The sequence below is a fragment of the Sciurus vulgaris genome (genome assembly GCF_902686455.1).
Source record: "Sciurus vulgaris genome assembly, chromosome: 15".
NCBI classification, from domain to species: domain Eukaryota; kingdom Metazoa; phylum Chordata; class Mammalia; order Rodentia; family Sciuridae; genus Sciurus; species Sciurus vulgaris.
The window spans coordinates 81,404,072-81,425,520 of NC_136476.1; the positions used below are offsets into that span (position 1 = coordinate 81,404,072).

A 21,449-nucleotide genomic window follows, 5' to 3' on the forward strand; every position below is an offset into this window, starting at 1 on the left:
TTCTCTATTTTATCCACAATACCTAGGATGTGGGACTCCAAAATATTTGCTGAATGAAGGAAAGACAAACTACAGAGACAATAAAAAGGTCAGTGGTCGCCAGAGATGAGGAAGGAGAGAACAGATGGAGTACAGGGCTTTTGAGATGAAGCAAAGTATGAAGTGGAGAAGAGAAAGGCATTTGTGACTAGAAACCAGCAAAACAGACAGAGCATTGCTGCCAGTTACAGAATGGAAGCTTAGGATGCACAGAGGCACACCTGGGAGTCATCAGAAAGGGAGGGGCCACTTAAACTGTATTCTTTAGGCAAGGAGATCTCATGATGACTCTGAGGAACATAAAGCAGAAGCAGTAACCTAGAAATGAGAGAAGAGTGGATACAGGTGTGAATGCAGACTGTGCAAGAGGGAACTATAAAGAACATACGAAAGAACCCAAGCAGCAAAGCTCTGGAAACATATCACAAGGTCACACGACTACACGGTCATAAACCCACAGGACTCAGAGCACCAGAGCAGAGTTTCAAGTCATCAACAATGGGCTTAACTATCTATTCCTGCTGAACTACTACTGGTACTGGTTGCAGTAGTAGCTGGCTATAGTTACAGTAGTTAGTACCAGCAGAAATGTACATTTATTGAGTATTTGCCATGTATTTCCTAGTTTCATTTACATAACTACCCTCTTAGATAGCTTCTACCTCATTCTAGACAAGAGAAAACCATACTACATGGGGTTTAAGTAAGATCACCCTGCTGCTAAGTTAACACCAGACTTAAAACTGAGGCTATGCCTTATGTCCCACACTTTTAACCATTATGTTATACTCTAAGAAGGCACACAATGATATTAACATATTTTAGAGAGCTTCCATGAAAACTGATCAAAATGAAATTTGATACTTAATGAGCTAAATACTCAACTATCTACAAACTCTCCAACTTTCCCAAGGGCTCTAGATAGATGAGATTCTGTTATAATGAAGTGAATTCACCACAGAATGGTGATCTCCATGGTGTAGCTGAACCATGTACTGGCATATGGTGCACTGTTCAATATGGCAGCCATAAGCTACATGTGGCTATTAAGCACTTTTGAAATGTGGATAATCTAAATTGATGTATGCTGTAAATTTCAAATAAACATTAGGTAATAAAGGTTTCTGACCAAAATAAGAACATAATATATCTCATTAATAATTTGTGTGTTACAAGTTCAAATGATATCATTTTGGATATAATAAAAGATACTATAGGGGCTGGGGTTGTGGCTCAGTGATGGAGTGCTTGCCTCACACGTATGGGGCACTGGGTTTGAGCCTCAGCATCGCATAAATAAATAAATAAAATAAAGGTATCATGTCCATCTACAACTAAAAATTTTTTAAAAAGATTAAAAAAAACTATAAAATTAACTTCACCTTTTGTTAATTTTTATAAATGTGATTGCCAGAAAATTTAAAATGACATCTGCAGTTTGTATTATATTTCTTTTGGATAGTACTGAGCATAGCACTAATCTCCAAGGCACTCTACTCCAGCTTCTGGACTACAGTAAGCTCTTCAACCTTTTAGTAGCTCACCTATCAAGAGCCTGATAAATAGCAATCATAGATAAGAGACCAGGAAATTATGTTGAATGCCTAGGGGACACTACAAGGAAGAAGGCAAGGAAGGGCCATTCTAGTGTGCAAGAGAATCGTAACATACGACTAAAGTGTCTGCGTCAGAGTCAAAATGACTTTTGAAAATCCCTTAAATTATCTACTAAGTAGAGTAAATGTGGTTTTGTGCAAAGAGTGGATGTATATCTCAAGTTCATGACAGGGTAAAACCTCAATGAATTTTATTTTTCTCTCTCAAATTGTTTTACTCTTGAATCAAATATAAATTAAGGAATGTTTTTAAAAATCTTATAGGTAAGAAACAGGCCCACAGAAACAGTCAACTGATGTCTGACACAGGAGCAAAGGCAACGCAATGGAGGAAACGGCACTGCGAATTGTGCCGAGCAACCAGTCAGTCACATGAGCACGTGGAGTCCAGATGCAGACCTTACACCTTTCCAAAAAAAGTAACTCAAAATGGATCATTTACTGGTTTTTATTTTTTTGGCAGTTCTGGGATGGAACCCAGGCCCTCCTTCCCCACACGTGCTAGGCGAGTGTTCTACCAGAGCTACATCCCCAGACTAGGATCACAGATCTAAATCTAAATCACAAAATTTAAAACTTCTAGCAGACAAAAAACTAGATGACTTTGTAGATTCAACTCCAACAGCACAATCCATGAAAGAATAAATTGGTAAGCTGAAATTGATTAACATTTAAAACCTGTGCTCTGCAAAACGTACTGTTAAAAGAATGAAAAGACTAGTCACAGACTGGGCAGAACTTCTTGCAAGACATCTAAAGGACATGTATCTAAAATACACAAAGAACTTAAAACTCATCAATAAGGAAACAAAGAACTCAATTAAAATAGACAAAAATATGAACAGCTCACTAAAGAAAAGATAGCAGATACACATGCGAAAAAATGCTCAACATTAATAACAAAACACGAGATACCACTGTATACCTATTAAAATAGCTAAAATCCAGAATACTAACAAAACCAAATGCTGATGAGGATATGGGACAATGGCACTCTCCTACCTCACTGGTGGGGATGCCAGATGACATAACCACTCTGAAAGACCAATAATTGGTGGTTTCCTACAACATAAGCTTTACCAAATAACCAGCAATTTGCTCCCAAGTATTTGCCCAAATGAGTTGAAAACATGCCCACACAGAAGCCTACACAGGAATGTTTACAGTAGCTCTATTTGTAAATGTCAAAAAAAAAACCCTGGAAGAAATAAAGATGTTCTTCAACAAGTGGATGGATAACAAACTGTGGGGAAGTCACACAGTGGAATATTACTTGGAGATACACAAAAAATAAAGAAAATGAGCCTATCAAGCCCCAGAAACACAAGAAAGAACCTTAAATATACATTGCTAAATGAAAGAAGCTAATCTGAAAGGGCTACCTATGATACAATCACAACTAGATGACATTCTGGAAAACAGAAAACTGCAGAGAAAATAAAAAAGTCAGTGATTGTAAAAGGTTAAGGAAGGAGGGATAAACAGATAAACAGGGGCACAGGGCATTTTTAGGGTGGTGAAACCTTCTCTATAATACAGCTATTAGATCTGTGTAATACAAGGACTAAACCCTAATGCAAACTACATTAATAATAATGCATCAATTATGCAAGGTATTATTTTTAGGAGAAAATGGGGATAGAAAAGATATTACCTGGGAACTACACATTTTCTGTGCAATTTCTCAGTAAACCTAAAACTGCTCTAAAAAAAAAAATTAAGTCTAAAAATTTTGTAAGAAAGAAACAAAGTGTAAAAAACTACAGTTGACTAACATGAAATCAACATATCTGTTGTTATAAAGCATTAACTTCCTGTGAAAAGGCAATGGGTCAAAAAAGAAAATCCTGACAAAATTATTGAACATATATCTAAAACAAAAAGGCAAAAGTAAAAAACTGAACAAAGAGAAAAGAAGAGCGGGGGCGGGGGGAACAAAAACAAACGAACATAAAACCAAAGCTCATATTGCCCCAAAAAAGAAAAAGGCAAGACACAGTATTTAAGTAGAACAGTACCATCTTATACTGAAGTATAATTCACAATAAAGATGTAAAATGCACCAATATTTATGTTCACTGAAATACATAAAGTAGAAACTTGAAATCCCAGGAGAAATAAGAAACACAAGAAAATGTGAAGTTTCATCTACTTCTCTTAATCATCTATAAACCAGTCAAAAAAGATATTAGAAATAATTTAAAAAGTTGATTTAATAAGTATATATTGAGATCTGTAATCTATAAAGAATAATTTTTCCCAGAACTCATGTAATATTTACAAAGGAATTATAGTAAGCCACCCAAATATAAACAAATCTCTAAGCAAAAATTTTATAAGCTACATTTTCTGATCAAAATTCTGTAAACATGAATAGCAAAGTCTAAATTTTAAATTTTGGTTATCTAGAGATTGAAATTTTTTTGGTTAATTTCTTCCAAATGTTTTTCCTAAAATCAATGTGCAAAAACAACCAGAAAATCAGTCTAAATTCAACAGTCCAATCCTGCACAAGAGCTAATAGCTGATAAGAGTTAAGGAAGGAAATAATTCCATCCAAATTCTCCACTCCTTCCCTGAGGTCAGAGTCTACTGCCACAGAGTTTTCCAGACACAGAGGAGAACAAAACTCTTAAATAAATGGTCTCTTGACAATCAGACTGAAATTGGAGGAAAGCTCTGAGCATCTAGCAATCTGGACCCCTGAGAATGAAGTGCTCTTCCACAGGGCAAATCCACTGGGAAAGATCAAATAAGGATCTATTCTAGCACTCAAGTACAAACAAGCCAGAAAGAAACTACCTTTGACTATACTCTCCAATTATAAGGGTTTCCAAGGATTTATTTATAGATTATCTTATACCAAACAGAAGAGAGAAATCCAAGGTCACTTAGGAGTTGAAGAAAATATCAAGGACTACCATTTATATAGATTCAATGTAATTTTGTAATTCATAATATACTTATGGACAACTATTAAAAATTGTCAATAAGCTAGGTATACTAAGGAATATAAATATTAAGATGTAATCTCTGAAAATCAGAGGCTTACAGGCTAGTACAATAGAGAGTCTCTATTTGGGGGTTCAGAACACGTGATTAATTATTAATTATAATGTTTGAATCTTCTTTATCCTTAGCAATTTTTGTCCTGCTTTATTTAACAGTTTCTGATAGGAATGTATTAAAATTCCCTGTGTCAACTATGGCTCAGTCAATGCTTTTTTTTTTTTTTGCAGTGCTGGGGATCAAACCCAGGGCTTTGTGCTTGCAAGGTACTCTACCAACTGAGCTATCTCCCCAGCCCTCAGTCAATGCCTCTTTATAATAATATCCTTTATTTATTTTAGACTACGTTGCTATATGGTTTGGATATGAGATGTTCCCCAAAAAACTGTTAATGCAGGAATATTCAGAGGTAAGATGATAAGATTATTAGAGCTGTTATCTAATCAGTCCACCCTATTTTGAATGGACTAACTGGGTTGTAACTGTAGGCAACTGGGGTAAGAATGGAAGAGGTAAGTCACTGGGGGGTGTGCCCTGAAAGGGTTGTTCTTCCTCTACCCTTCCTCCCACCCCAGCACCGCTTTCTAACCCTGCCATGAGCTGGGCAGCTTTCCTCCACAGGGCCTTCCACTCTGATGTGAAACTGGCTTAACTTGGGCCAAAAGCAATGGAATCAGCTGTCTATGAACTGAGATCTCTGAAACCACAAAGCCCAAATAAACTTCTCCTCTAAATTGTTCTTGTCAGGAATTTTGGTTGCAATGACAAACAAGAACTAAAACGTGTGCACAGAATTATATTACCTTGGTGTGCTATTCCTTATTTCATCATGTAGCTTACCAAAAATATTTAGATTGATCTGTTTTGCCATAAATTCTACCATGTGACTCATTTCCAACCATCAACCTCTATCCCCTCCTGTTTAGTCACGTGAAGCTGAAGACTGGCTAGTGGGAAAGAAGGAAGAATGGCTGCTTGATGGCTTTTTGGCTGGGAAGAAATGAGGAAGGGAGGGGGTAACCGGGTAACTCCTTACCTCTGCCTTATTTCATCTTAGGAATATATCTGGACAGCGATATAACATGTTTATATCATGATACAAAACATGTTTTAAATACAATTTTGTAAATTTTATCTTAATAGGTGTGCTTGTTTGCATTTAGTGTGATTAATGATAGACCTGGACACAACTTCATCTTGTTATGTTTATTGTTTCTTTCCATGCTTCTTCTTCCTTACCTGTAGCTGAACCAATAAACTTTCATTACTCCTTTTTCCCTTTAATGTTTAGAAAGCCATTTGATTTTTTTTTTCCCTTAGTGGTCACTCTTGCATTTTTAGTAGACTGGCTGGCTGCACATTTTCCTAAGTTTCACTGAGAACTCACATGTACAGCTGTGGTGGCTCTACCCTCTCTCTAATCTGGGGACACAAGCTTAACATACTTTAGTCACACACTGAACTTTCCCCACCCATCTTCTTCGTAGTGTCACTACAATATAACTATGTATGAATTAACATTTATTTGTCACATGGAAAGTGCTCTTTCTCTTAACTTCTGTTTTTGAAAAGATAACAGACTCATAGAAAGCTGGAAAAATAGTACAGTGAGTCCCCTGAATCCTTCACTCAGCTCTCCCCAATGGTAACATCTAATTATAGTCCAGTGTCAAGGCCAGGGAAACTGACATTGGTGCAATATTATTAACAGGACCACAGATCTTATTCATGTTCACCCGTTTTCACACGTACCTCATTTGTGTGTGTGTATGTACATTTCTGTATATTTGATTGGATGGACAGATCCGTGTAACCACCAACAGGACAGAAAAGATGTTATATTATTTTTATATTTTTGCTTTACTGAGAATTGAACCCAGAGACACTCTACCACTGACTACTGAGCAACCTTCCCAGTCCTTTTTATTTTGAGACAGGGTTTCACTAAGTTGTCTGGGTTGGCCTTGAATCTGTGATCCTCCTACTTCAGTCTCCTGACTAGCTGGGATTATAGGCATGTGCCACAACAGCCTGCACCAAATAACATTTCAAGAATAAAATCAGGGGCTGGGGTTGTAGCTCAGTGGTAGTGCACTTGCCTAAAATGCGTGAGGTCCTAGGTTTGATCCTCAGCACCACATAAAAATAAAGGTATTGTGTCCACCTACAACTAAAACAAAATTTAAAAATAAAGAAAAAAAATCAGACAATATAAAGTCATTAGTCCCCTGGCTTCCTTTCTTGTTTCCTCATGCCCACTTCATGCTAAAAAGGGTAAGCATCACAGCTCAGGCTTCAGGGACAGCAGCTGACTCACCCTTGCCTGAGCCTGGTGGTATTCTGGTTGGAAAAGCTTTCTTCTATTTCCACTACAGCAATAAAGATTATCTTTATATCTACAACTTATTCAGACAAAATGGAAGAAAATGTCAATAAGAACTTTGAAGAATAATTTTGCGTGCAAATTTTTAATGTGCTTAAAGAAAAACTCTGTTAACTGAAAATGGGAGAGAGGAGAAAGTTTCCCTAAGAACCTGTTTTCAAAACGAAGGAATCCACTACATTTTGCTGTATTCCAAACTCTATTGCCAGAAAGAGCTAGAAGAGGAGGCCTGTCAGAGAAGAAATTCAAATAAGGGAGAGCAATGCAGCAAAGACTTTAAAGTTCAAGTTGGAATGTACAGGCAGAGAGATTCTACTTTCAAGCACAACATATTTAATATAATTTTTTAATGAGGAATACGGCCTAGTGATTGACAGAAAAATTGAGTCACTGACTGTTAACAAAGAAAACCAAAACACAGACTAAAATTCTATAGAAAGTGAAAGGAAATAATGTGTTGACTGACATTAGACAGACCTGAAATCAAATCCTAACTCTATTGTCTCCCATTGGTGTAACTTTCAGCAAGTGCCAACTCTCTGACCCTGAGTTTTCCCCTCTGCAGAGAGAGGACCACATTATAGGAAGCTGGGAGAATCAAACAGGACACAGGATATCAGGATGTGAAGTACCCAGCCCAGCACTGGCTCACAGTAGATGCTCAACAAACATCAGTTCTTCCCATTACCTCCCATAGTGCTTTCATTGGCAGATATAATAAAAGGGTTTGGGAATTGTTCAAATTCATTTTCTCATGTCTACATTTATAAATATGTAAGTGTGGTTTACAATCAGATTTCTGAGCCTGAGATACATAGGCCCAAGGTCTGGTGAGCACCCTGAGCTGGATCAGTGTGGGGCTCTGGTTCCTAGGCCAATGCCTAGAAAGACTGACTTGGCTGAGAATACAGTTTTGGTGACCAGGAGTCTGCCAGAAACTAGAGCAATCAAAACCAGAAAGGATTACTTGAGTTTCGGCTCCCGTCCTTCGCTTGTATACTGCCAACAGATGAGCCCAATGAGGTCCTGTACCCTGGCGCTGGCCATTGTCACCACAGTCATTGGCAGCAGTCTGTCCTGGCTTGAGTGCAGGGGGAGGTAGACGTCGATCTTCTTGGTTGCAGTTGTGCCTACATGACCCTGCGGACAGAGCACATGCAAGAGAGTGAAGTGCACAGCCACGGTTGTGCAGACCACCGTGGGTCAACCACGACTCTCCTGGCCCAGGTAGCCCAGCTACTTCTCATCCTTTCTGCCCAGATCTGCTCTGAGCCTGGACTGATCCCAAAGCAAAAACACTGTCTAGTTTTTCCAAGGGTCATTTTCCTTTAGTTTTCATATTCTAATGGTGTAATGAGTCCAGCTGTCAGCAGTGAGGTACATGGGCAGCACAACCAAGATGAACAAGCAAGAGTAGTGATCAGAGTAGACACTTGGCGTTAGCAGACTAGCTTTGCTGCTAACTCAGTGTGACCTTGGAGAAGTCACCATTAGAACTTTGCTGGCATCAGCTGTCCTCCCTGGAATCCACCATTGAAGAGCATCTCCTTGAGATGTTGATAAGCTGCCTGGGAAGCTGCCAATCTCTCTAGGGAAGCACTCACACTGAACCAAGTGCTTGCCTTCTCAGGAACTACTGGGGCTAGTTCCATCATGTAGCACACATTTGTTTCAGTGACACACAAGCTGAAGGGTCAGTGGTCTTCAGTTACTGCCCACAGTGCCCTGCCTATCTATCCCTACACCCCCCTCCTCCTTCCAGAACCTTCCACTCTGTCTTCAAGCTCCTGCACTAAGCAATATTCATAAATCCTCAGATGCTTTGTAAAAAACATTCCCTCCGCTTCTGACTCTTAATCAAAACCTGGCATTGTTGAGGATCTTTCCTCAACTGTTCTCTTAAGAGAAGTCTTCTTTCTTTCCTTTCTCTTTCTTTTTCTTTTTTTTTTTTTTTTTTTAAAGACAGGGTCTTGCTAAGTTGCCCAGGCTGCACTTGAACTTTCAATCCTCCTGCCTCAGTCTCCCAAGTAGCTGGGATTAGAGGTGTGCACCACCACATCCACTTCCCTTTATTTTTTTAAATATAAATAAATAAATGAATAAGTAAGTAAGTAAGTAAGTAAGTAAATCCTCAAAGCCAGGACATGAAGTAGGTATTCTCGTTTCCATTAACACTTCTTTCAAAGTATTACTTCCTCTTCCCCTTTCTTTTTTGGTACTGGGAATTGAATCAGGGTGCTTTACAAATGAGCTAAGTCCCCAGCTCTTTTCTATTTTTTATTTTTAGACAGGGTATTGTTAAACTGCATAGGGCCTCACTAAAGTGCTGAGGCTGGCCTTGAACTTTCAATCCTCCTGTCTCAACCTCCCAAGGCCCTGAGATTACAGGTATGTACCACCATGCAGGCTACTTCCCCTTTCTTCAAAAAATCCCAATTCCTCTAAGGCCCAAATCTTAACTAGCCTACCCTCTTCTCCTCTTCTATCTCTATCATGTACCAAGCTCCTGGTCATTCCTCTCCCTCACTGAAGTCCTGATCATCGTCTTCTTCATCACCCACAAATATGTCCATACACAGTATGCAAGGATCCAAGACGGCAGATTAGAGGGAGGTTGTGTTCCTTGTCGCCCCATAACTTGAGTTTCAAGCAGAGATATCTGTTTCTTGATTGCTCACTGTCTGGTGCCTACCATCCGCCATTTACCTGCTGCTTGTCTGTCCATTGCCTGGCTTTCACCTACCCATCACTCACCACTTGAGGTCCACCTCCCGATCATCTGACAGCAGTCAGCAGACTGACCACAGACCACCAGTTCACTGTCACAGAACCTGCAGGTTTGGTTATATGTGGCTGCTGCCATTTTGAGACAACAGCCAGGACTTGTAGGACCCCTACCCCAACTGACTCAGCCCAACCGGTTACCCCCTGTCTCCGGGACCCTCACATCAACTGACTACTCCCTGCCACCAGGAACCCCAGACCGACAGACTTCGTCCCACCACCAGGACCCCCAGACCAATTGATTGCACCCTGCCTCCAGGACCTCCAGCTGACCATGCCCACACCCCAAGCTGCAGCTCCCCATTTGCCAACACATTTGGAAGTCAGAGCGGCCATCTTGAATAATCCTGGAAGCGGCAGCTCCCGTCTTTAGGTGGAGCAAATCCCATCCTGAGACACCTGCTGGAGACTTGAAGCTCATTGTCAGGTACCTCTCATACATCAGGCTACTGACAACTGGGAGGTCTGAATACTATAGGACTGTTATAGTGTAGATTTTCTTTTTTCTCCTTATTGAAAAATTTTGTTTTTATTTCTTTACTTTTCTCGCTCTCTTTTCCTTTTGTTTACCTGTTCCCTCAGAGTCTCTTTCTCCCTTTTCCCATGCTAACAACCGACTTCTTTTGATTACACCCTCACTCTTTCTATGATCTAGAACTTCTATATATTCTTTTCTTATCCCATTAACAGCTACATCCTACACCCCTCCCTACCCTCTTTGTCCTCCATTAGAAACTGCAGACCTTATTGAAGATAATAATTGAACTCATTCTGTTTATTATGACAATATTGTTAACGTCCTCATAGGGGCTATCTGGTCTAGGATTGCATTCTGTTTGAACTGGGCTCTGCTAATATTGATCTCACCCTTAAAGAAAAGGTTTTGGAAACCTATAGGGTCACTATAAGCCTATGGGGGAAATCTGCAATGCCCCAGATCTGCACTGCTAGAGGGGAAGATACATGAACAACATACACAGTACGCAGAACAGTGTCAGACAACCTAAGTTCACACTGGAGCACTTCGCTATCGCTCGTTCCTGCCCATCCCAAGTCACAACAGCCCCTTCATTTCAGTAAGTGTCACCACCATGAGGCCAGCTGCTTAGGTCAGTAATCTGGAGTCCTCTTTCCCACTCTTAACTGCCTACCTATTCCACTAGCAACTTCTAGTGTATCTACATCAAAAAATACACTTCAACAAGAAGGAACAGTCCTTCAACAAATAATGCTGGGATAACTGAACAGCCACATGCAAAGGAATGAATTTGGACACCTGCCAATACCATATTCAAATATTAACTTAAAATGGATCAAAGACCTAAACATAAGAGATAAAGCTATAAAGCTCTTAGTAGGAAACAAAAGTATAAGTCTTTGTGACTTTGGATGAGGCAACAATTTCTTTAAACAAACACCAAAAGTACAAGCAACAAAAGAAATAAATTAGACTCATCAAAATTTTAAAATTTTGGCCTCAAAGGACACTATCAACAAAGTGAAAAAAACCCACAGAATGGGAGGAAATATCTGCAAAACATGTAATCTGATAAGGGTCTACTGTTTAGAATATATTAGGAACTCTCACAATTCAACATGGAGGTGATCCAATTAAAACCCTGGCAAAGGATTTGAGCAGACATGTCTCCAAAGAAGATATATAAATGGCCAACAAACAAATGAGAAGATGTTCAATATCATTAATCATAATACAAGTCAAAGTCACAATGAGATACCACTTTATACCCACTAGGATAGCAATAATTAAACAAACAAACAAAACCCTTCCCCCTCAAATCACAAAAACACCCGACAATAACAAGGGTTTGTGAGGATGTGAAGAAACTGGAACTTCATACATTACTGGTAGGAATGCAAACCAGTGTATTCACTGTGAAAAACCATTTGGCATTTTCTCAAAATATTAAACATTGAGTTATCATATGACCCACCAATTCCACTCATAGATATATACTCAAGAGAACTGAAAACATATGTTCACACAAAAACTTGGACAAGAATGTTCATGGCAACATTGTTTATAATAGTGAGAGAATGGAAATAGCCCAAAAGTTCATTAACTGATTAGTAGATAAACAAAATCCACATAGTGAAATACTATTCAGCCATAAAAAGGAATGAACTATTGATACATGCCACAACATGGATGACACTTGAAAACCGTATGCTAAGAGAAAAGGCCAGAGGTAAAATGTTACCTCTTAAATGAAGCCATTTGTATGAAATGTCTGGAACAGGCGAGTTCATAGAGACAGAGAGTATATTAGTGATTGGCAGGAGGTGAAGGGTGGGGGAAACTGGGAGATACAAGGCTTCGTTTTGTGGTGATAGAAATGTTCTGGAATTAGATAGTGGTAACAGTTGTGTAACATTATGAATACATTAAAAACCACAGACTTGTACACTCAAAATGGTGAATTTTATATGAGCATTATTTCAATAAAAAATTGAAATACACATTTTAAAACCATCCCACTTTGCTTCATCTCCAGACTCCAAACTTAAGTACTGTACTCTTGCCTGTTACATTTGTTCTCCACACATTTAAAAAAAAAAAAAAAAAAAGCCTCTGCCCCTACAGTTACTCTAAATGCAACCAATTCCTGCTCTCCTGGCCAACACCATCTCCTTCTCCCTCTTGTTTGCTCACAAACACACTAAAAGATCTGCCTACAGAAGGAACGAGATGCTGCTCCAAGACAACCGCTGGGGAACGAGACTCCCAGAATCCGCATTTCCACTGCTACAGGGCGGCGGCTGTTGCTTAGGAGATGAGACTGACAGACAGTTCCCACGGAACCCTTTATCCTCCTTAGTTTATAATAAAAAGGTAAGCGTGGAGAAGACTATCAGAATAAATATGGTAAGTTCTCTTTAAATAAATGAAGCACTTTATCTTTTTAATCTTCTAATTCCATCTTGAGGCACTGATGATGGGAAAAAGTGCCTTGCACAAACACTAAAATTATATATATTTTTTTAATAAAGGGCCTCTTCTGAAAAAGCTCAAGGTGGTGGCAGTTAGCTCAATCTAATAGTCCCTGTGTTGCAATATTTAGAGGGAATCATCTAAAACGTAAAACAATCCATCAACATAATAGAAAGTAATTAACTTATAAAAAAAATAAGGTGACCAAAGGATTAAAAGTATTCATCATACATCAAGGCAAGCAATATTCCAGAGACTTACCATCTAACTGTTAAGAAGCAACTACGATAAACAAAGATCATGTCACACTGTTTATGACATGGCAACCTGTGTGTTCCCCAACACAGGCTTGGACAGTGGAGGCACAATCGGAGCACAAAGGAAGGGCAACAGTGAGTGGAACTGCTCCCCCTTCGCAGTCTCAATCACTCCGCATTCAACAAATACCTGCTGCACCAAACGCTCAGCTCTGAAGACCAAGTCCAGCGAGCACAGTGCAGACCAGACCCTCATCAAACTCTGAAGGGCTTCAGTACAATGCGATCAAAGCCTTAAGAAGGGAAAAGTACAGGCTGTTATGAGAGCCCAGATGCAATCACACTAAAGGGGGGCGGCAAAGGCCTCTTGAGAGAGAAACATTTACCGTTCCATCCACAGAACCATTGGCCTGAGGAAAAGACACTTAACTAAACATACCCCCCGACCAATATCCCAAGTGTGAACCGGAGTTCTTTCTGAAACACAAGATTATGGGTGATTTTAATTTTTCTGCTTTATATTTTTCTGTATTTTCTATAATGAACATGTATTGCTTTTACAATTAGAAGTGAAATAGTAAATATAAAGAAAAAAAGGAGATAAGAAGAACAATAGCATCATTCAAGGTTTTAGAGCTTCAGGTAACAGAAAGACAGGCTCACTGTTGAAAATGTAGCCTATGTTAAGGCATTAAGCAAACACTCATTAAGGACGTATAATGTGGGCAGGGGACATAGCTCAGTGGAAGGGCCCTTGCCTGGCATGCATGAGGCCCTGGGTTCAATCCCCAGTACTACGAAGAAAGAAGAAAGAAGAAGAGGAGGAAGGAGAGAGGAGGGAAAGAGGAGGAAAAGGAAGGAGGAGGGGGAGGGGAAAGGGGGGGAGAAAGCAGCTTTGACAGCCAGGTACTTTGACAGGCTACTGGGAACAAAAAGTTTGAAACTATAACTCAGACACCTTCTTATGGCAGGTTAATAATTTTTATTAAAGAAAAATTAAAAGTAATAAATTCATAATCAGCTGACAAATTTGAAATTTATCACCACTTTCAAGAGCAGCACCTAAGCAAGGGAAAATCCCAATGCTGGTTTGGAACAGAAAGAAAAGTACTTCCTCAGCACAAGTGCCATCCACAAAGACCAACCAGACTGCAGAGTTCAGATCCCACCACCTACCTCTCCATAACTTGATGGCTTTGCAGCAAAAGCAGCCAGAATTTCACATTCAACATGTCCAGGACCAGCACTCCTCATCAGCTTCCTCTGATTCTGTTGTCTTTTCTTAGATAAGGCTTCCATCAGCTACTCTGTCACCCAGCCCAGGACCCCTAAGTCCTCCTGTCTCATCCTCCTTGTCCCAACGCCCCTGAAATGTCTCGAATCTTTCTCCTTCCCATGCTCACTGCCACTGCCCCAATTCAGCTTCATCATCTCTCAGCAGTCTCTCCCAACTATCTCTTTATCTGTACATCCCTCCTCTCTTCAAAACTTTATCTCCTTATTGCTGACAATGTGATTTTTCTCAAATCAGACACCATGCCAGTTAAAAACATCTCCCGGCACCAGCACTCCAACTCCTCAGCATGGCAGTCAAGACCCTTCGCCCTCTGGTCCCAGCATATCACTGCTGAAGTGCACAGACCAACAGCGCAGAGCACAGATCCCAGGTCCGCTAGATCCAGATTTGAATCCTGGAATCACTTCCTTAGCTGCTAGACCTTAGATGGAACCTCTCAAAAATCTCCATTTATTTGGAAAAGCAAACAAAACATATATAAAATGCCTGGCACACAATCACTGATCAAGGAACATAGGTACTCTGTCCTTTAATTTAAACGACTCCTCTTCAAGAAGGTAGAAATTCGGGGGCTGGGGAGATAGCTCAGCTGGTAGAGTGCTTGCCTCTCAAGCACAAGGCCCTGAGTTCGATCCCCAGTACTGCAAAAAAAAAAAAAAAAAAAAAAAAAAAAAAAAAAAAAAAGGTAGAAATTCAAAATAATTCCTCTTCTCTGCTCTCCTAGCAATTTGATTTGTACAGCCTTACAGTTTTGCTTTTTTTGTACCTACCCTCACCACCTCCTTCCCCACCGTCATTCAACTGTGGGTTATGTAGAGGGAAAAGCCATGCCTCATCCATTTTATACTCTCCTAGGGCCTAGAACGTGGCAGATTGGGGTTAGCTTGCTGAACTGAAAGGACTCCTCAGATTACCTTTCAAAATGGGCCCATGACCTACCACTTCTCTAGTACCCCAGGTAAACTGGCTGTACCTCTTCTACTTCAGGAACACCCTTCTTCTCTGACATATCCCCAGCACTTAACACAGGGCCTGACATGCAGTACTTACTTATACATACAAATGATTAACATTCATTAACACGTTATTTCAAACCCCTGCATACAGAGGTACCATCAAGTTATTTTCCCACTGTCAGAAATGGAAGTGTTAGACAGGCATGGTAGCACAGGCCTATAATTCCAGCAGCTCAGGAGGCTAAGGCAGGAGGATCACAGGTTTGAAGCCAAGCTCACAAAACTAGAAGCAACCTAGTGAGACCCTGGTTTAGTGAGAAAATAAAATGGTCTGCGAATGTGGCAGTGGTTAAGTACTCTGGGTTCAATCCCTGGGAAAGAAAAAAAGGAATGGAAGTTGTTTTCAATATTCCACCATTACAAATAATATTTTCATGTTCTATACAAATGTCTGTGTACATAAGCCCAAGGATATATTGCTGGGTCACAAGGTATGAATGCTTTGTAGTTTGTGATATGTTGATCCAAGTGCACTCTTGAAAAGTATTTTAATGCCGATCATGAGAAATCAGTGTTATGAACCACAGGTTACCCAATTAATAACTAGCTCACAAAATCTAAAAACATAAAAATTCAAATAACTTCTAGAACACAGAATATGAATATGTACAGAATTGAAATATATAGAAACTGGACATGATTACATTTATACCAGGTATTTTTCTATTTGATTCCATCAATTAAAATAATGCATGTTTGCTGCCTAGTATAAAACTAATTTCAAAATTATGCACTGATCATTTTCAAAATAGAGGAAGCCAGAGAACAAAAGATGTTATTCAGTTTGAAATCATTTTGAATTAAGGTCTATCCATATTCAGCCCTTGCCTAGCAAACATAAGGCACTGGGTTCAATTTCCAGCACAGGGCAAAGAGGGGGTAACTATCCATACCAAGTGAGTTAGCTAAATTAATAAATTAAGTCAGCTGGACATAAGGTTCAGTTAGCAGTGCTACTTAACATGAAGGTTTGCCAATAATCAACTGAATATCATATCTCAAAAATATTGCTAAGAATTCAATTCCTATGTCAAGACAAACAGGGAAAGGACAAACAACTTGGCTTTTGCAATTAAAGGGACAAAAAGCAGGCAGCATTTTTCCATTAGTCACAACTACACAAGCAGATCATTATAAGTAATTTTAATGCAAAAATAAATATATCAGTGTATCCAGACAATGCAATGATGCAAACTGATAAAAGGGTTATTTGTAGCCTTCAAAATATAAAACTCTCTTCAAGGAATAGCTGCAATCCCATTCCACCAGTACCTTCCTCCCCCAACTTCCTTGGACAACTGATGTACCAATAGCCTGGTAGTTAGTACTCAGTATGCAGACTTGGCACAGGAATCTCAAATGATCACTTCTTTGATAACATTTAATGGACTTCAATTGCTCAGAAGTAATGTTTTCAAACAAAATCTGACCTAAGCCAGGCTAACCTGGCAATGAAAAATAAAGAGGGCCTACACAAAGGAGAAAAATCTTACAAACACCCTGGCTTTATGGACTCAGAAAAAGAACTCACTTTTTTTACATTCAAAATGGTAGCAATGAATATGAATAGATTTTATATGAAATTCTATGACAAATCCATTCAGAGCTATGGACTTGGCTTTGTGGTGCTATCTTAACCCTCAATAAATCTGGGACGCTTAAAGGCTATTAAATTAACATTTCCCTGATCTGGCACCTCTAGTCAAGTTAATTTGTCAAAAACATTTCTCCAGTTTGTCACTGGACACTATTCTCTGACAAGTTAAGTTTAAAATAAAATTGACAAAATCTCATTAATTTCTTCTGAATCACCAACCTTGATTCCATTAAGCTTTTATTATCAAGAACGTCAACTGTCACTCTTTCTTTAACAAGGTCAAGTTCTGATCTGGGTACCTCCAGGATCCTTGCCATATTAACAGAAGCTAGAGAGGCAGTACAGTGTGGTTAAGAGCACAAGTTATAGAGTCAGTCGGACCTGAGCTCAGGTCCCTGCAATATCACCTATTGTGTGACCTTGGGCTCTCTGAGTTACTATTTCCTCACCTACCAGTGCAGATGGTAGCACTACTTCAGGGGGTGGTTGAGGGGATCTGATGAGACTATACAAGAAAAGCATTTACTTATCCCTGTGCCTGGTCTATAGTCAAATGCTTAGGAAATGTTGGTCATCTACGATCCTTTTTTCTACTTTTATATTCATATACTTAAAACGACAATGACAACAATTTCATTGCCATGCACAGACTTTTGAAACTGTGAAGAACCCTAAGGGTCATTCACTTTAAAACATTTTTAGCACATGGCTGTCTTACAACCTCTCCCTTCTCCTCCACTGCTGAGGGCCCTGCAACCTTCTGAAGCAAACTCTTTGCCTTGGTTTTGGGGCAAACATCCTGACAGCTAAACACGTTTCTCCTATTGAGCAGCAATTTCCCGGTGGATTCTACTCACTGATCTTAGCCCCAGGCCCCAAGAAATGTAAACAGGTTTACTTCTCCTTCCCACAGCCCCTGCTTCACATACCTGGGACTCAGACAGAAAAATTTAGTTACTAAGCAGTGCAGAGTGGGCAGACTATAGTCCTTCCAGAGCACAGCATAGCACAGAAATATTCCTCCTGTTAGCTTTCCTTAAGCTAGTGATCTTTGCAACTTTTCTTTCCATAATATCTATGCCAAATGTAAATCAATTGTCCTGGGATCCAAAATAGGAAAGGAGATTCTTGGGCTCAGGAAATGTTTTCTCTATTTAAAATAAAGCCTTCACATTTTGATGCTCTGACACTTTTTAAGAAAAATAAAACACCTAGGGCTATTGGTTTAAACAATCCGAGGTACCAAATGAAGTCTGAGAAATAGACTCAAATAATTGTTCTGTTTCAAGATATCAACTGAGAAACCAGCATTCATGTTCAAATATAGGTAAGACATTTCACAAACCTGGGGAGATTTATGAAGGGAGAAAAAATGAAAGGCCCCTATACTATATCAGGAATAACTATCATTTTCTCAATCTTAAATGCAGAAAATGGTTCCTCATCCCATCAGTTTTTACCATCATGGGTTACAACAAGCCAGCGATGCCAGATGGCACTCTGCAGAATCAATAGGACAGTCTGGACCCTGGCCCTGCCAGCTTTGAGCTGTGCAACCATGGGTAAGCCCACAACCTCTCTGAAAGTCAATCTCCTCAGCTATAAAACAGATATAAAACTACGTACTTCAAAAGAATGGCAGGAAATATAAAGTAAAACTAAATTATGTTCAAATGTTTTGTAGGGCTAGGGGTACATATCAGCGGTTAACTGTGTGCTTAGCATGCACAAGGCCCTGATTTCCTCCACAGCACCCTCCCTCCCACCGAAAAAAGCTCTATGAGCAGCAAACTATACAATTGTCAATTATTTCTTGTTATTGTCACTTAAGCTATTACTCAGATTGCACAGATTTGGGGACAAAACATCCCCAAGCGTGAAGTTGAGATGCAAAGGCAATAAAGGTCTGTTTGTCTGTGTCTGTCTCTTGCCCTCTGTCATTTTGAAAGAAGAGCCACAGCACTCTTTCTCCTTTCATCCAGCCTGAGGGGTCATAGCACATACCAGTGTGTTCTCACACAGGTACAATCCAGGCACCTTAAAGCCATCTTGATAGCATGGAAAGTGTCCATTTTGAATTTTCATAGCCGTTGTGGGATTCTTTAGATCATTAATGTTACACAGCACTTTGTATTTAATTACACAAACAATGGCTTCCATAATGATGATAATATCAGGGAAAGGTAATGTGCATGAACTAAGCCCATCGCCTAGCATAAGTTTAGGGACCTCTTCATTATTAAATCATTTATATAATAAAATCAATATGCTTTAAAAGTAAAAATAGGTTTTTTAAACCATAAAGAAGAGTTACATGTTTTAAACTCTATCAATTATCGTAATATAATGAGTTCTTTTAAGATTTAATATTAACTTTTAAAATTAAGACTCAATGGAGAATGCATACTTAGCTCCATTACTAGATGATGGATCTCTGAAGAGGCTACAGTGCAGCCACTGTCGCCTCCTCCATCATATGAAAACTGTGGCACAACCCTCCAACTACCCCCAAGGACAAGGCCAGAATGAAGTATTTTGAGAATGTAAAATTATAAAAATGTTGAAGGAAATAATCCAGATACATATACCATATTTATATAGAGTTTCAGCTGATTAAACATTACAAAATCTTAAGTGTTAAAAGGCTCCTTAAAATTATACTGTTTTCTTACATAGTTTTTAAAATTCACAAATTTCTATGTAGTGGTAGCTCCATGGCTAAGTGTTTTATCACTTTAAGATTCAATGTTCCTTAATGGTATAATTCAAAAATTTCACTGAATCATTATTTAGGAAGTCATAAAAACCTCTTAAAATTAATCTTTCATGCACATCCAGCTTATCCAAAGTTAGAATTTAATTAGATGGCCTTGGCATAAATGGGCTTACTACTTTATTTGCTCAATCAGCGTATGTCTTTTCAGTAATTATAATTAATTCAAGTCTCTGACGCACCTTCTAGCAAACAATGTAAAAACATCAGACAAAATGGAAATAAATAGCTTTACATTTCTCCAATTACGACATTCACTTTCATCCTCAAAATGCACATGTGTAAATAACCAAGATACATGTTGCTCTGTACAGGAAAAAGCGACACAAGAACCTAGGAATCTAGAGACAGAGAAAGATGCTCATGGACAGCAGAAGATACATTGTGCTTTTTCACATTATGAAAACAATACAAATACAAAAGGCCAATTGAGAGTTTTCATTTAACAGAGCTTGCAAATGACTGTTGAAATACAAACAGTAGCAAGTAAAAGAGAAGCTGAATTATTATTTATCTAGAATAATACTTCCTGGTGGAAAGGATCACTTTCAACTACACATAAAATTTACAGTTGAGAAGCAGTTCAAAAAGTCTAACCATCCAGTCTTCATCCCACATGTCTCCCAGATAGAATCTAGGGAAAAGAAGCAAGTGAGAGAACTTTATTTTTTTAAAACTGAGGGGACAGCAGGATCCACGGGATAATAAAAACTGTCAGTACTGAGTACTTTAAAAAATACAGTCCTCTCTGCCTGTCACACTACTCAATTAGGTAATCAGCATAGCAATGCAAAAAAGAAATGAGCCGCCTCAGAGTTGACAGTCCTGGTGGGCAGTGAGACCAGGCAGAAAGCACATTCTCCTGCACACACCCTTTGTGCTCCCACCTCAGTGCTCTCTGCCACTGGCAGGTCACAGTTGCTGACTGCCATTTATTGGGCACCTATCAGGGTCCAAGTACTTTTCAGACCTTATCTCACTTAATACACCCCCAAGACCTGTGGGGATGGCTGGCTCCCTCTTAGAGCTGAGGGATGAGCAGTTCTACACAGTCTGCTCCAAACCCCTCAGCTGGGAGTGGGGGAGGTGTGTCAGGATTCTAACCCAGGTCTGCTCACCTGTGAATTCTTACTCCCTGAGTAATCCCTCATCCCCTGGGGACTCCCAGCCCTGAAGAACTCCTGGGTAAGCCTGAGTATTTAGAAGAGGTTGCCAAGGTCACTGGTTTATGATGCAGCCAGGACATCAGAACTGGAGGTCGTGGTTGGTGGGTGTGGGCATCCTCTGATTGAGACCCATGGGGAAGACCTGAGCTGCTCCTTTGGCAGCCTCACCTGTCACACTGCACTTGCAGCTTGGTAGTGATCACTGCTACTGAAGACGGAGACAGGGTCACCTTCCAGGAGTTACCTCTGTGGGCAAGCAGGGAGCAGAAACTTTCAGATTTCCTTGCTGCTGGGCATACAGAGGGACTCAATAAACACTCGCTATTTTCAGTGATAAAAATACAAGGGAACTTGGCTTCTTAAAAGGTGGGCAGATCTCTCCGATGAGGTTTTCAAAAAGCAGAGGTCAAGTACCAACTCACAGCCACAGACAACTCTTACTACTGAATTAAGAGTAATTGGTAATTGTGAGGTATATCTGCTACTAAATCCAGCTACCCAGGTGGCAGTAGCCAAATGTGCTTTGATAATGACAAAGGAGGAAAACAACAATTTGGTCCCT

The 21,449-nt window shown here is 39.6% G+C and overlaps 1 protein-coding gene across 16 annotated transcripts in view; it reads right to left on the minus strand.

The window, feature by feature from the left end:
* Positions 1–21,449, minus strand: part of MAPKAP1 (MAPK associated protein 1) — a 227,585-nt gene that overhangs the window by 115,674 nt on the left and 90,462 nt on the right. For all 16 annotated transcript variants that reach the window (XR_013759712.1, XM_079113808.1, XM_079113807.1 and 13 more), the window contains one exon: positions 8,015–8,187. Coding sequence is in view for 15 of the 16 variants with exons in the window: in XM_079113808.1 (XP_078969934.1) it covers positions 8,015–8,187 (173 nt within the window). In the remaining variant the exon portion in view is untranslated. The remainder of the gene's footprint in view (positions 1–8,014; positions 8,188–21,449) is intronic.